Here is a 15110-nt window from a genome sequence, read left to right on the forward strand (position 1 = left end):
AGAACAAATAATCAAGTCAAACTTAAAACAGACAGAAACTGCCACAAACAGTAGTGGCACTAACGCCTCCTGTGCCTTTTAAAATTTCTAACATTATTTTCGCTTCGCTGAAAGCTGAATTATTTTAAACGTTTTCTCTTTGATAACGTTAATAAATCCAAAATTTCTGTGACTCACAAAAATGGTTATCGGTATATGTTAAACTATCAATATACATTCATTAGTTTTTGTCAATAATCCTGGCTATTATGGTGATTTTTGTTCTTTTTTTGTTTATGTTGTGATAAATAAAAACACCCAACTCGAAGAGATAATTGTTTTCAGTAAAGCGCAAATGGCATTCTAATCTTAGCACACGAGAAAAGGAAGGAAAAACAATTTGTATATAAAACAGAAAACTAGCTTTGAAATAAAGCGTATCAAGATGGTGAAATGGCTGAAACATAAAAAAAAGTAAACAATCAGAGTCCATTCAAAAATTAGATTGGGTAAGAATTCTTTCCTTAGCAACCATTGCAATCCAAGCAATCTGCTCTTAGCAATTCTTCTTCTTCATCTTCTTCTTGTTCTTTTTTTTTCTTCTTTCTGAATTCTTTCCTTAGCAACCATTGCAATCCAAGAAATCTGTTCTTAGCAATTCTTCTTCTTCATCTTCTTCTTGTTCTTCTTCTTCTTTTTCTTCTTTCTGAATTCTTTCCTTAGCAACCATTGCAATCCAAGCAATCTTTCCTTAGCAATTCTTCATCTTCTTCTTGTTCTTTTCTTCTTTCTGCCCTGAGTTAGTGGTATATTATATAATAAAATTGGAAAGTGGCTTGGTCATCAGACCCTTTTAGTACTCAGCTATATTGGATTTTTATGCCACTTGCCTGTCAGCCAACTGTCATATAGCGATCAGAATTTCCGTCCGTTGTTCTGTGGCTCCCGGCTTAGCTAGTTCGGACACTTTCAGATAAGCTAGGACGATGAAAGCTGGCAGGCATATTAGGGACCGGACCAAACTAAATTAGAAATAGTCCCTTCCCCGATCCGACCATCTGGGAGGGAGTGGAGGGACGGTTAATTCTGAAAAGTTGTTTAAAAAATGTCTCCTTGCAAGCCTGCATAGCGTAGTGGATACGGTGTTGGTTTTGTACTCCGAAGGTTGTTGGTTCAATTCCTCATAGAAACAATTTTTATAAGTTTTCTCTCTTGCTCTGCCATTTTTAGTGTTAAGTTTTAGTTTAATTTCAAAACTTTTTTTTTAAATGTCTGGCCTTGACTAACACTTTTACCAAAAATATTAGATGGCATCCCGTTTTATGGTGATTAAATCTGGAGTTTGCCATAGTATGGGCCAGCAAGTGTAGGAGGAGCTAAATCAAGTGATGGATTTAAATCGATCAAAAATTATAGTAAAAACCATTTAGCATCAGAGGCAGAAATCCTGCGCAGTGGTGCTTATCATGGTAGCCTCCAAAAAAACATCACTGCGATAACAATGTGAAATATTGGCTCTTCCGACCTCGTCACTAGTGCCATATGAGTTCTTGGCTCTTGTTAGTAAAGAACGAACTATAGACCCTACATAACACATATACATATATTTTTATTTAGGTATGCCCAAAATTAATGTCCAGTTTTGCTGCCATAACGGTTCCTAGGGCTGGTGGTGCCCGAGGAAAAACTAACTACAGTGCCCCTTCCGACTCAAATATAAGCAAAACAAGCCAAATAAAAGTGAAAAATTTGATCCAAGTAGGCAACCCTCGGTCGTGGCACCCCCTCTCCCAGCCATGATGCCCAGGGTAGCTGGCCGGTTCCTTCTACTTTTGAACGGCTCTGTTTGGAGCCGGCGTATGGCAAGACTGAAATTGGGCAAAATTTGGTTACTTTTGATTGAATAAAACAATAGATTGTGAGTTTTATTTCATCTGATTGTCAGTAGTCTCTTATTTTGAGGTTTGAGGATTCCGATTCCGCAGTGAGAAGGGATTGTAAAATTATTAGTGTCTTTGTCAAGTCTTGTTTCAGTATGGGTCGATTATTATAATTTTTTTTATAGAGGATTATTTATTTATTTTTTTAATTTTTTTAGAGGAATTAGAAGAAACTTCTGAGAAGCTGGAGCAGATGGTAGTTGAACAACAAAATAAGGTAAGTTCAATTATTTTTACCTTATTATTTATTATTAAATTTTATTTTGTTAATTTATAAAAGATATCAAGAATTTTATCGATTAATCGACTAATTTATTAATTCCTTTGAATTACTTCATTTAATATTAATTTGCTCAAAAGCTCTAGAATAATTCATTCAAAAATATAAATTAGTTTAAAGAAAACGGTATTTTTGTTAGGCCCAGCGTCACAATCTTTATATATGAAATAGAAATTGAAGGAAGAACATTATTGTCAGGATAACATTAACACAATTACTCTATCACAGCACCAACAGGCAGGGAAGAACAAGGGGGTGACTAACCCCTTAAGATATAAAGCGTAGATATTGAGCTTGACATCACGATTGTTCAAGCATTGGACTCAAGCTCTTTTACGAGACTTTATTAATTCCTCCCCTGAAATATTTTCATCATAAATATTTCATTAAATTAAATATTAATAATGAATTATAATTAATATTAATATTGAGTTTTAGATGTTTTATGATTTAAATATCTTATTATAAGTAAAATATTTTCGATATTTTATTTGTCTCAAATGGTATGTATTACAAAGCAGGGAACAAAAAACGATCAAAGAAGACACACATAGCTTAGCTAGTTTCAGACTTTAAATTAGTCTCTATTTTAAATTACTTTTTAAATTTTAAATTAGTAATTTTAAATTACTTTAAATTTTAGATCCAACTACAATGTATTTTCAATCCGACTTTGAGCCTCAGGATTTGCATTCCCTGCTGATTTTTCCTTTGACAATAGCAAACGGTAATTACGCAAGAATTAAAAAACGAATTTATTAAATTAGCCGAAAACGAAAAAGTAAACAGATTAATTAATTGTTTTCCAGCGTTTAATTAGGCATCTGAAAATGTCAGATACAACTTCTATTCCTGACTATTACTAGTCCTAACAACCCACTGCAGCACCAAGCCGCCTGAGGCCAACATTGCTACACACGCTTCTCCGCCATCTCAGTCTATTGAAAGCCCCCTTCTTTACACCCTCCCAGGAAGTTTTCATTTGCCTTAAATTTTTCCTTATGACATCCTCCTATCCCATTCAGGGTGACACTAGTGACAGAAATGTCGTTTTATAAGGACTTGCTGTGATGAATAATTGACTTCATTCATAAATAGACGGAAAATTGGGACATATGAACCATAGTGAAGCTCAATATAGGCGATGTAAACAAATTAGCCGTAGTGCTCAGGAGCACTACGGCTCAGCTTTGTGTAAGGGGGAAATGCAATCAACCCAGTGTGTTCTGTACGCAAGAGATCATGAAGCAGGTGCTTAGTGTAATGAAGCAGGTGCTTAGTGTAATACATGCAGTAAGTATACCAAAACTTATTGTGAGGGATGGGCAGAGGGAAATTATCAAATTAGCCAAAAAATAAAAGTATAAAGCCAAAAAGCATATAATTAGGCTCTGATGATATTTCAAGTACCAAGGACACTAAAAATGAAAACTAATTCTTTAAATTAGTTAAGTGGAAACTTGCTCAACCACATCCGTCTTACAAAATTAGGAAAGATCGATAGTTCAACAATTTTTTTCAAGCTCCAGTCAATTTTAAAAATGGAACTTGTGTAGAAAATCAGCAGAAAATGAGCGAAAAAATGTATTATCATAGAGCTCCAGAAAGTGTAACTTTTCCGATTGCTGCTGAAGAAGGAAAACACAGCCATTAATAGGCAGTAAACTGGTTAAAATTCCCGTGATTGGATGAGTAAAATATACGCTAATCCTAACATCGCCGTTTTTGGATAAGTTTTCTAACTATCTATGATCGATTTATCCTAATTGTGTTGTTCTTGGCCAAGTTTTCTAACTCTCACTGAGCCATTGATTGGCAGTAAACTAGGTAAAAATCCTATGATTGGATGAGTACAATACACATTAATCCTAACAATGCCGTTTTTGGTCAAGTTTTCCAACTTTCAGTAAGCCATGTATTCTAATTGTGTCGTTCTTGTCCAAGTTTTCTTACTCTCGGTGAGCCATTGATTCACAGTAAACTTGGTAAACATCCTGTGATTGCATGAGTACAATGTACGATAATCCTAATACCGCCGTTTTTCGTCCATATTATCCTAACTGCGCCGTTCTTACCCAACTTTTTTTAATCGCAGTGAGCCATTGATTGACATTAAACTTGGTAAAAATCCTGTGATTGGATGAGTGCAATATACGTTAATACCATCATCACTGTTTTTGGTCAAGTTTTCCAATTTTCAGTGATTCATTTGTCCTAATTGCGTCATTCCTAGCCAAGTTTTCTAACTCTCAATGAGCCATTGATTGACCGTAAACCTAGTAAAAATCATGTGACTGGATGAGTACAATATGCGCTAATCCGTATTTAGTCAAGTTTTCCAACTTAGAGTGAGTCATTTATCCTAATTGCGTCGTTCCTTGCCTAGTTTTCTAACTCTCAGTGAGCCATGGATTGACAATAAACCTGGTAAAAATCCTGTGATTGGATGAATATAATATTCGTTAATCCTAACATCCCCGTTTTTGGTCACGTTTTCCAGCTTTTAGTGCCATTTATTCTAATTATGGCGTTCTTGGCCAATTTTTCTGACTCTCAGCGAGCCATTGATTGACATTAAACTTGGTAAACATCTTGGGACTGGATGAGTATACTATACGAAATTGTAGCATCGCAGTTTTTGGTCAAGTTTTCAACTTTCACTGAGCCATTGATTCACAGTAAACTTGGTAAAAATTCTGTGATCGAATGAGTACAAGGTTTCTTAATCCTAACATCGCCATTTTTGGTCAAGTATTATAACTTTCTGTGAGCCTAATCTAATTGTGCCTTTCTTGGCCAAGTTTTCCAACTCTCAGTGATACATTGATTGACAGTAAACTTCACGGGTGAGTACAATATACTTTAGTCCTAACATGCCGTTTTTGGTCAAGTTTTCCAACTTTCAGTGAGCCATTTATCCTAATTATGTTGTTCAGTTAGCCATTTATTAACAGTGAACTTGGTAAAAAAAAAATGAGTGGATGATTACAATGTACGTGAATCATAACATTGGCGTTTTGGTCAATTTTTTAACTTTCAGTGAGACATTTATCCTAATTGCGCGATTCTTGGCAAGTTTTCTAACCCTCAGTGAGCCATCTATGGACAGTAAACTTGGTAAATATTCTGTGATTGGATGAGTACAATACACGCTAATCTAACTTTCTTTGAACCATATATCCTACTTGCGCATTTCTTAGCCAAGTTTTCTAACCTTCAGTTTTTAACTCTCAGCGAGCCATTTATTGGCAGTAAACTTGGTAAAAATACTGTGATTGGATAAGTACAATATACACTAATCCTAATATCTCCATTTTTGGTCAAGTTATCGAACCTATTATGTTACAAGTGTTCGGTTAAATGGCTGGGGTAAACGGCGAGAGTAAGTATGACTCTCTTATTGGACCGATACTTGTTTGTTAGCTTTTATAAAGGCAAGCGCGCCTCGAATCTCAGTCAGGTTGACCAAGAATTCAAAATTGACTAACATCTTGTTAACAAGTAGGAATTGAGGAAAAGTGCCAGTATCATAAAATATTATTAAAACTATTCAGTGCTTCAAATTATTAGTTGTTGACTTACCTATAAGAGCATCTTTTTGGAAAGACCAATTATCCTATTTTGCCATATTTATCCCTTCCAAATAATTATTCTAAAATATTTTTTTTTATTTCTTAATTTTCTGTCACATAAAGAACAAAGATTAAATTTAATATTTCACTTCAGAAACAAATTACATAAATAAAGACATGACACATTCAAGTGTAACGAAGAAATATTGACGTCACCCCTTGCTAGTTTGGGTAGCGGTAGATACAAGATAAACAATTAAACTACCCCATTGAGGATAAATATGAAATATTACGTAATAGAAGTTCAAGACGTGTCTTTAAATAGTTTATTTGCAGGTTTTTACAACGTCTTGCAATTTTTAAGTGCGAAAGCAAAATCAAATTTACGAAGTTAGTTTCTGTATATTGTTTTTTACGGTTCGGTTTGGAATCGCAGGTGAAACTTATTTGCGCGCAAACTGACCTTCGATATTCTGTAAGAATCAAAATTAAAATCATAGAAAATCCTGGTTTTCAGGTATCGATAGACCTAAGATGGACCTAAGACCTAAGATAGACCTAAGACCTAAGATAGACGATAGACCTAAAAATGTTTCCCTTTTCATGTCCTTGATACATTAATGGCTTCTTTTTTTCCAAATTGCTTTGTACGCCCTCTTTCACTTGTAGAAATAATAAGAAAATCGAGCACGTGGTGGCAAAATCGTTTTTGCTGTTTTCTTAATGCTTAAAAAAATCCTTCTTTTTATATGAAGCAGGTTGTTAGCAATAGCAAAAAAACAGTTTAGTTTTCCTTTTTTTTCTGCTAAAGTTTATGTGTTATTTGTAGCATAATATATGTTGAATTGCCACGGGTGATTTTTTTCACAGTAGTGAGACTCAAGTTTCGTAAGGGGTTAGAGAAGAAAACAGTGACAGTTCTGGCCCTTTTTTTACATTTTTTTTACAGAAGTTTTTATTTACAGTAGAGAAACTCAAGTTTCGTAAGGGGTTAGGGAAGGAAACAGTGACAGTTCTGGCCTTTTTTTACCGTAGTTTTTTTACAGTAGGCAGACTCAAGTTTCGTAAGGGGTTAGAGAAGGAAACAGTTACGGTTCTGGCCTTTTTTTACAGTAGTTTTTCTTACAGTAGTGAGACTCAAGTTTCGTAATGGGTTAGAGAAGGAAACAGTGACGGTTTGGTCTTTTTTTACAGTTTTTTTTTTTTTACAGTAGTAGGACTCAAGTTTCGTAAAGGTTAGAGAAGGAAGCAGTGACGGTTCTGGCCTTTTTTTTACAGTAGTTTTTTTACAGCAGTTCTTTTTTACAGTAGTGAGACTCAAGTTTCGTAAGGGGTTAGAGAAGGAAACAATTTCAGTTCTGGCCTTTTTTACAGCAGTTCTTTTTTACAGTAGTGAGACTCAAGTTTCGTAAGGGGTTAGAGAAGGAAACAATTTCAGTTCTGGCCTTTTTTACAGTAGTTTTTTTTACAGTAGGGAGACTCGAGTTTCGTAAGGGGTTAGAGAAGGAACAGTGACGGTTCTGGCCTTTTTTTTACAGTAGTGAGACTCAAGTTTCGTAATGGGTTAGAGAAGGAAACAGTGACAGTTCTAGCCTCTCTTTTGTGCGGGACGAAATCTTGATTAGCGCCCCCACCCCCTCTCTCCTACAAAATCTTCAGGTCAAATATTTAGAAAATTTTCATTTATTAACATCACTATTTCCAATCTATTAATTAATTAGTAATTTCTTTTTTATTTATTTTTAATTTATTATTTAAATTATAAAGAGTACCCCCTCTGTCTCCCTAAAAATGTATCTGGGAAGAATAGTCCCAATCATATTTGTAATTGCTCTTATTTGCAAATCTTGATTAGCATGGCTATTTCACTGTGTTGTCGTTTTGATCTTATGACAAATAAAATGCTAGAAAGCGTTGTTGATGCTGTGACAAATACATATAGTTTTCAGTGAAACGAAAATGACACTCAAGCCGGTTAAAAAACTCAAGAAGGGGTGAGGAATAGCACCACTCTTATTTTAAACCTTGAACAAGCTTGTTTTGTGTGTGTGTTGTTGATGCCTTGACAAATAAAAAAAACTAATAAAAAATAAATGTTTTTCAGTAAATGGCAAATTACGTTCTGGCCTTTAGAGGGCTTAAGAGGTGGTAGCTCCACTTTTATTTGTGGTAGTTTCTGTTTGTTTTACGTTTTACCTACTCATCCATAGTAACTGTTATTTTCAAGTTTTGATTCTTTTTCCTTCATTTCTTATATTATTTCTAAGATGTCAATATTCAATTTGATTTCTGTTCGTTTTAGATCTCGCTATTTTCTCATAGTAATTTCTGTTTGCTTTAAGCTTGTTATATGACTTTATTTTTGCTCGTTTTAGGTTTTTATACTGCTCTTTTTTATTTTTTTGTTTCTTAGTAATTATCTGTTAATTACTGGCAAAGAGAATGGGAAACTTATCAGAGTGCGGTGATTTAACATGGGAAGATAGGAATTAAATACAACTACTAGTATTAAAAACTAATATAGGAATTAAAGAACTAAAATGTACAAACAGTTTAGCACTTGGTGACTATATTGTAATATATGCAATTTCGAATCATAATCTTATTATTGACATGATTAATCTAAAATTTTATAGAATTAAAGCTGATATTTCTCTGTAAGTGATGATAAATCCTTTTTCTCTTTGAATTATTTTTAGCTAAAATACTAGGAAAAATATTGACAGGTTCAGAAGCAGATTTACCAGGTGGGGCGTATTTGCACCATTTGGGCACTTTTTCGGCAGTTTTGCATTGATTTTTTCGAATTGGTTCATTGCGCTGATTATTATTTTTTTTTTTTTTGTTATTATTGATTTATTTTTTTAATTGTTCATTTGACGCATTTTGACAAGAAAATGGTGGTTTTGGCTCATTTTCACTTTTATGGTGGCACAACTTTCAACAAGATATCTGGTAAAACTGTTCAGACAGTTACTAGACTTCGAGCTGGTAGGACAACTGGTAAGAAAATTCAGCTTTTCTTTACTCTCCCCTACATTTTAAAGTACCTGAAAAAAAAGTACTTAGTAATTTGGGCAAGCAGAAAAAAACGGAACAAAATTGCCAGATATTGTTTGTGATTTTCCTTTTCAACAGAGGCACCAGTTTCCACCCTTACAAGACACTTTTTGACTCAGTTAATAACTAATAGGTTTTAACAAGTTTGATAAGCTCTTTAGCTTTTTTAGTTTTAAAAAATATTTAGTATTAGTTTATCTTGATTCTGTTCACTGCTCAAACCCCTATTTTTTCATTTTTTTTTATTATTATTTAAGGAAGAAATTGTGGAGGATGATGGAATTTTTAAAGTAGTCATTCATGGACCTTCGAAGTCAAATAATGGCATTGTCACATCGGAGGGCGAAACAAAAACCGTTTTGCAGCCTTCACCACGTATGAATTCAGCCATGGCGTTGAAGCATAACGTACTTTATTTGTATGGCGGTCTGTACGAAGAAGGCGAAGACAAACAGATTACTTTTAGTGATTTTTATTCAATAGGTAAGTGATTTAATATTTTTTCAATATTTCTATTCAATAGGTAAGTAATTTAATTTTTTTCAATATTTTTATTTAATAGGTAAGTGATTTAATATTTTTTCAATATTTTTATTCAGTAGGTAAGTGATTTAATATTTGTTCAATATTTTTATTCAATAGGTAAGTGATCTAATGTTTTTTTCTAAATTCTTTTTCAATTGTGCAGAAGTTATTTCCAAGAATCTTGGGTAATATTTTCATGGTAACGCTGAAGAAGATGATATCCTTTCTTGTGTATCCATAGGGACATGAACGAGTACTTCCCTCTATTAGCTTTATACCCCCTTCCCAGAACAATGCTCAAAAGCTAATATAAAGTGTGACTTCTGACCGCAAACTGCAAATTTACCCCGGCTCCCCCATCTAATCTAGTAAAACACGACCTGATACAGAGGATTGGTTAATCCGAATAGTGTTGCCAGTGACATTTTAAGTGAGAATACAGGTATGCAAAGGAATATTGTTTTAAACAAACCATCTAGTACGTAAGAGAATGTCATCGTCAATCAGACATACCCAACGAAATTTACGTTGCAACATTGCTTTGTATTTTCGGGTGACAAAATTCACCGTCTTCTCTGTGAGAACTTGACTCAAATTATTTTCTGAACTGCAAAGTTATATCAATCTTATAATTTCAAAGATAACTACCAAGTCTTGATTTGTGTCATTTTGTTTCTTGCCATACCATGTTAGATTAAATAAAAGGAAAACAAGTTTTTTTTTAAATGAAAGTAAGGAGCGACATTAAAACTTAAAACGTACAGAAATTATTCCGTATATGTAAGAGGATGTCCCCTCCTCAACGCCCCGCTCTTTACGGTATTGTTCTCTATTGTTTTATAAATTAGAGTTATGAGAAAGAGTCAAATTTTAGCGTAAAAAGCGGGGTGTTGGGGAGGGGACAGCCTCTTTCGTATACAGAGTACTTTCCGTTCGTTTTAAGTTTTATCATTTTCTGAACCTTTTGAGTTAATGCAAGTTTTGATTTTGGCTCATCGTACATGAATAATTAAAACTAACCCGACCCCCCCCCCCCCACCAGAAAAAATCCCCCCTGAAAACGTTCTATACTTAACAATAATCAATATTATGTGTAAACAATGGGCAAAGTTCATAACTTGCAGCCCTCCCCTGGGAACTATGGGGAATTCATTCGTCTTCAAAGACATAGTTGTTAAATTTGTCGAGTATTCTGAACAAAATGGCTATCTCAAAATTTTTATCCGGTGGCTTTGGGGGGAAATGAGCGTGGGAGGGGGCCTAGTTGCCCTCCAATTTTTGGTCACTTAAAAAGGGTGCTAGAACTTTTAATTTCCGTTAAAATGAGACATCTTGCGACATTCTAGGACCACTGGGTCGATACAATCACCCCTGGGGAAAAGAAAAAAAAACAAATAAACACGCATCCGTGATCTTTCTTCTAGCAAAAGATACAAAATTCCACTTTTTTGTTGATAGGGACTTGAAACCTTTGCAGTTGGGTTCTCTTATACGCTGAATCGGATGGTGTGATTTTCATTAAGATTTTATGACTTTTGGGGGGGTGTTTCCTATTTTTTGAAAATCAAGTAAATATTCTCAGGCTCGTAACTTTTGATGGTTAAGACTAAACTTGATGAAACTTATATATTTTAAATCAGCATAAAAATCCGATTCTCTTGATCTATATATTGGTATCAAAATTCCTTTTTTAGAGTTTGGGTTACTATTGAGCCGGGTCGCTTCTTACTTCAGTTCGTTACAACAAACTGTTTGATATGGCTCGTTCTTCATTTTTCACTGTCAATTTCGCTTGATTTTTTGAAAATTGGCTCCATTTTCGCCCTCCCCCTCTCTAGGATTTTGCTGAAATTACTCTACTGGTTACTTCTAAGAATTCAATTAGTTGTATTAATGATTAACAGATACATTATTTCATCTAAAGTTGAAAGTAAGCATGTTTCAAATATAACTTAAATAAATAAAAATGACAACAAACTACAGTTTCGAAATAATAGAAATTAAACTGATGTAAATTGTTCCTTTTTCTCTTTTTTTTTGGCCTGGGACCGTCCAACTTCAGGGCTCTCCCCGTTTCTAGTGGATCATATTTTTCCATGGTCTTTCTCTGTCCACATTGGTTCAATGTTCTTTGCATATAATCGATTTCCATTCATTACCATGAACTGCTTGATTTTCTAAATTTTCTAGTGTGAAATTTTCGAAGATGTGTACCTTTTCGAGAATAGCTCTCATTCTCAAAGCATTTTCATTCGATAATTAAATTTCAATTTAAAAAAAAATGGGGCTTGAAGGAGGCCTCCCTTACATTTAAGAGAACTATGAGTTAAAAAGTTCAGCAGGAAAAAAATTCTTTCTGTCTTCGTATTTGTGTCCCTTCTTCCATATTTGCTTCTTTCTGTTTTCATATTTTTAAAGTAGTCATTCATGGACCTACTTCCATATTTGCTTCTTTCTGTTTTCAGAAAGAAAACAGAAACAAGAAATTGTGTTATTTCCTTATTTATGCTTGTTTGTCTAATCTGTGCATATTTGTCACTACTTTCTTATTTGTTTCTTTCTGTCTTCGTATTTGTTTCACTACTTCCTTATGTGTGCTCATTTGTCACTACATTCCTCTTTGCTTCTTTCTGTCTTCGTATTTTTGTCCCTACTTCCTAATTTGTTTCTTTCTATCTTTGTATTTATTTCACTACTTCCTTATGTGTGCTTATTTGTTACTACTTCCCTCTTTGCTTCTTACTGTCTTCGTATTTTTGTCAGTGCTCCTTATTTGTGCTTATTATAGTAACGAAGGTGTAAGACAGTAAAACAAAACAAAAAAAATGTTAATCTTCAAGTGAGAGCTGGATATGCACGAATGTCCCTAAAGGAATACATTATTGTAATTCTTGCCACTATCGTAATTTTCCATTAAATGAAAGACCTAACAATAAAAATTTATTCCTCCCCCCCCCACTCCACATACCAAGAGTTTAGTTAATGGGCCTGTGCAGAGGTGGTTTTCGGGGAGTGACCGAAGGGGCAATCGTCCTGGGTGCAGAAAATTTAGTGACACAACAGAATTTTAAAAAAATAATCTAACGGTTAGAATCTTTTTGCAATTTTCGAAATTTTATTAATAAAGTAGGGGGTGCTGTTAGTAAGTGGAAAAGTTCATGAAATATTAATTATTTAATATTTAAAAAAATTAAATAATAATAATTAAAATAATTGAATTAGAAATTGTAATAATTATATAATCAATATAACACATTTAAAGATAGATTATTAAGTAATTAATGAATTGAAAATAATTTTATCTTAAGAATTAAAAATTTTGTTACAATTTGCCCTGTTTTTTTTTGGGGAGACAAGGGGGGGTCCAATCAAGGTTCTGCCATAGACGCAAGAGACGCTACAATCGCCACTATGCCTGTGTTCTTAAGGGAAGGCCTTTATCCTTGTCTATGCGTAGATAGTATTTATTCCTTTAAACATTATACATTTCTATGATTAAACGGTTTTATTTGCAAGCCATGTTTTAGATACAACGAAATTCAATGAGTGGGCTCACCTTGTAGAAGATCCAACTGCTATGACTGAATACCTGGGCTCAGACGATGAAAGTGATGAAGATGATGAAGAGTCAGGTGAAGATGAGGAAGACAGTGAAATGGATGAAGATTGACTTTAATTTTTTTCTCTAGAAGTTCTAAGAAATATGTGGCACCAGCTCATTTTTATAAAACTGATTGTTTCCCAGATAGTGTTTCTGCTTTTTAAGAACTGTAACAAAAAGTCTAGATAATTCCTGGGCAGTATTGATAACTGTAACCCTCCTATAGTCAAAGAGGAACCCTCCTATAGTCAAAGAGGAGCTCTACTTACTGGAAAAAAATGTTGCCAATTTAAGAATTAAGCTAAATTATACTTATTAAATAAATTATTAACAATAAACATGATTGTAGAGATTACTAAACTTGAACATGACTATAGGTTTTAGCATAAAAAATTAATTAGGTGATTTTCAGAATAAATTTTCTATTCTTTGCCTTAATTTTAGGCTTTGATTACGGATTAAGATAAATCCATTAGATTTTTTCGTGTTAAATCAGGAGCTAAGCAACGCTGCGTTCTATCCCTCTTTGTATGGATCATTTTGGTGGACTTTCTCCTAAAGAGAACAGAGAGGTAATGGGAGAATATGAAATCAACAGGGGAAGTTGAATTCTCCCAGACATGGAGTATGTCTGGCTAAATGAAATTGTTAGCTAAATGAATAAAATAAATTAGTGATTTTACGAGTTCAGGTGGCAACAATAGGTTTGATAATTATTGTAAAGAAAACAGGGTTGCTAAAACTAGGAATAAGTGATGGTGAATAGATGATTTACTTTTATACAATCCAGCTAGAGCCAAACAAAATCGGGACATTCTTGAACCGGCTGGGGTGAGATCTCTAGGAAAGCATTAGAAGAACTAGGAATGATATAGTAATACTTAACGCTTGGAGAGAGTGAGTAGTGACGCTTGAATAGAGCTGGGTGGAGAAACGAACGTGAATAGTTTTGTAGGGCTTAAGGGAATTAATGTTAGAGTGAGTTTTCAGTAGAATTCGAGCTTCCATTTCAAGTGTTTACCTGGGACGTTGTGGTGATGTGAATGTGACGCTAGTGCTTGCTGGGACCTAAGTTTTATAAAGAGGAGCGAAGTTTTGTAAGTTTTATAAAGAGGAGCAAAGTTTTATAAGTTGTATAAAGAAGAGCAAAGATTTATAAAGAGGAGCAAAGTCTTATAAGTTTTAGAAAGAAGAGCAAAGTTTTATAAAGAGGAGCAAAGTTTTGTAAGTTTTATAAAGAGGAGCAAAGTTTTATAAAAAGGAGCAATGTTTTATAAAGAGGAGCAAAGTTTTATAAAGAGGAGCAAAGTTTTATAAAGAAGAGCAAAGTTTTATAAAAAGGAGCAAAGTTTTATAAAGAGGAGCAAAGTTTATAAGTTTTCATTTTATAAGTTTTATAAAGAGGAGCAAAGTTTTATAAAGAGGAGCAAAGTTTTATAAAGAAGAGCAAAGTTTTATAAGTTTTATAAAGAGAGCAAAGTTTTATAAAGAGGAGCAAAGTTTTATAAGTTTTCATTTTATAAATTTTACAAAAAGGAGCAAAGTTTTATAAAGAGGAGCAAAGTTTTATTAGTTTTATAAAGAGGAGCGTAGTTTTATAAAGAGGAGAAAAGTTCTATGAGTTTTATAAAGAGGAACAAAGTTTTATAAAGAGAAGCAAAGTTTTGTAAGTTTTATAAAGAGGAGCAAAGTTTTATAAAGAGGAGAAAATTTTCATAAAGAGGAGCAAATTTTCATAAGTTTTATAAAGAGGAGAAAAGTTTTATTAGTTTTATAAAGAGGAGCAAAGTTTTTTACGTTTTATAAAAAGGAGCTTGTTAAAAAAAATTCCGTTTCAAAAGAGATTGTAATTAAAGGTTGTCTACAGTTGGATGTGAATCAAAATCTGATTGCACAAAAATTCACTCAAACTTTGACTCTAGACCTAATCAATGGAATGAAACTTGGTTAACTTACGGAAAAGTTATACCAAGAATAAAAATACTAGCAGTAAAGGCTTAAGCTTAGATAAGGGAACATATATGACCTGTTCTGGTGTTTGACATAGATATTCCTTTTCTTAAACTACACGATTTATCAATTTATGTTTTATTGTTTTTAAAAGAAACACCTTTACTATTTCCGTTTAAAATTTTCTCATTCTCCAATCGCCT

General features: G+C 33.6%; 1 protein-coding gene across 1 annotated transcript in view; it reads left to right on the plus strand.

The window, feature by feature from the left end:
• LOC136024785 (kelch domain-containing protein 4-like) overlaps window positions 1-13102 on the plus strand; it is a 48789-nt gene extending 35687 nt beyond the window's left edge. Inside the window, exons 8-10 of the mRNA XM_065700241.1 lie at window positions 2078-2136; window positions 9089-9314; window positions 12884-13102. Coding sequence (XP_065556313.1) covers window positions 2078-2136; window positions 9089-9314; window positions 12884-13026 — 428 coding nt within the window. The 3' untranslated portion in view covers window positions 13027-13102. The remainder of the gene's footprint in view (window positions 1-2077; window positions 2137-9088; window positions 9315-12883) is intronic.
• The last annotated feature ends 2008 nt before the right edge of the window (window positions 13103-15110 follow it).

This window comes from Artemia franciscana, chromosome 3 (assembly GCF_032884065.1).
Source record: "Artemia franciscana chromosome 3, ASM3288406v1, whole genome shotgun sequence".
In the NCBI taxonomy this organism is placed as follows: Eukaryota; Metazoa; Arthropoda; class Branchiopoda; order Anostraca; family Artemiidae; genus Artemia; species Artemia franciscana.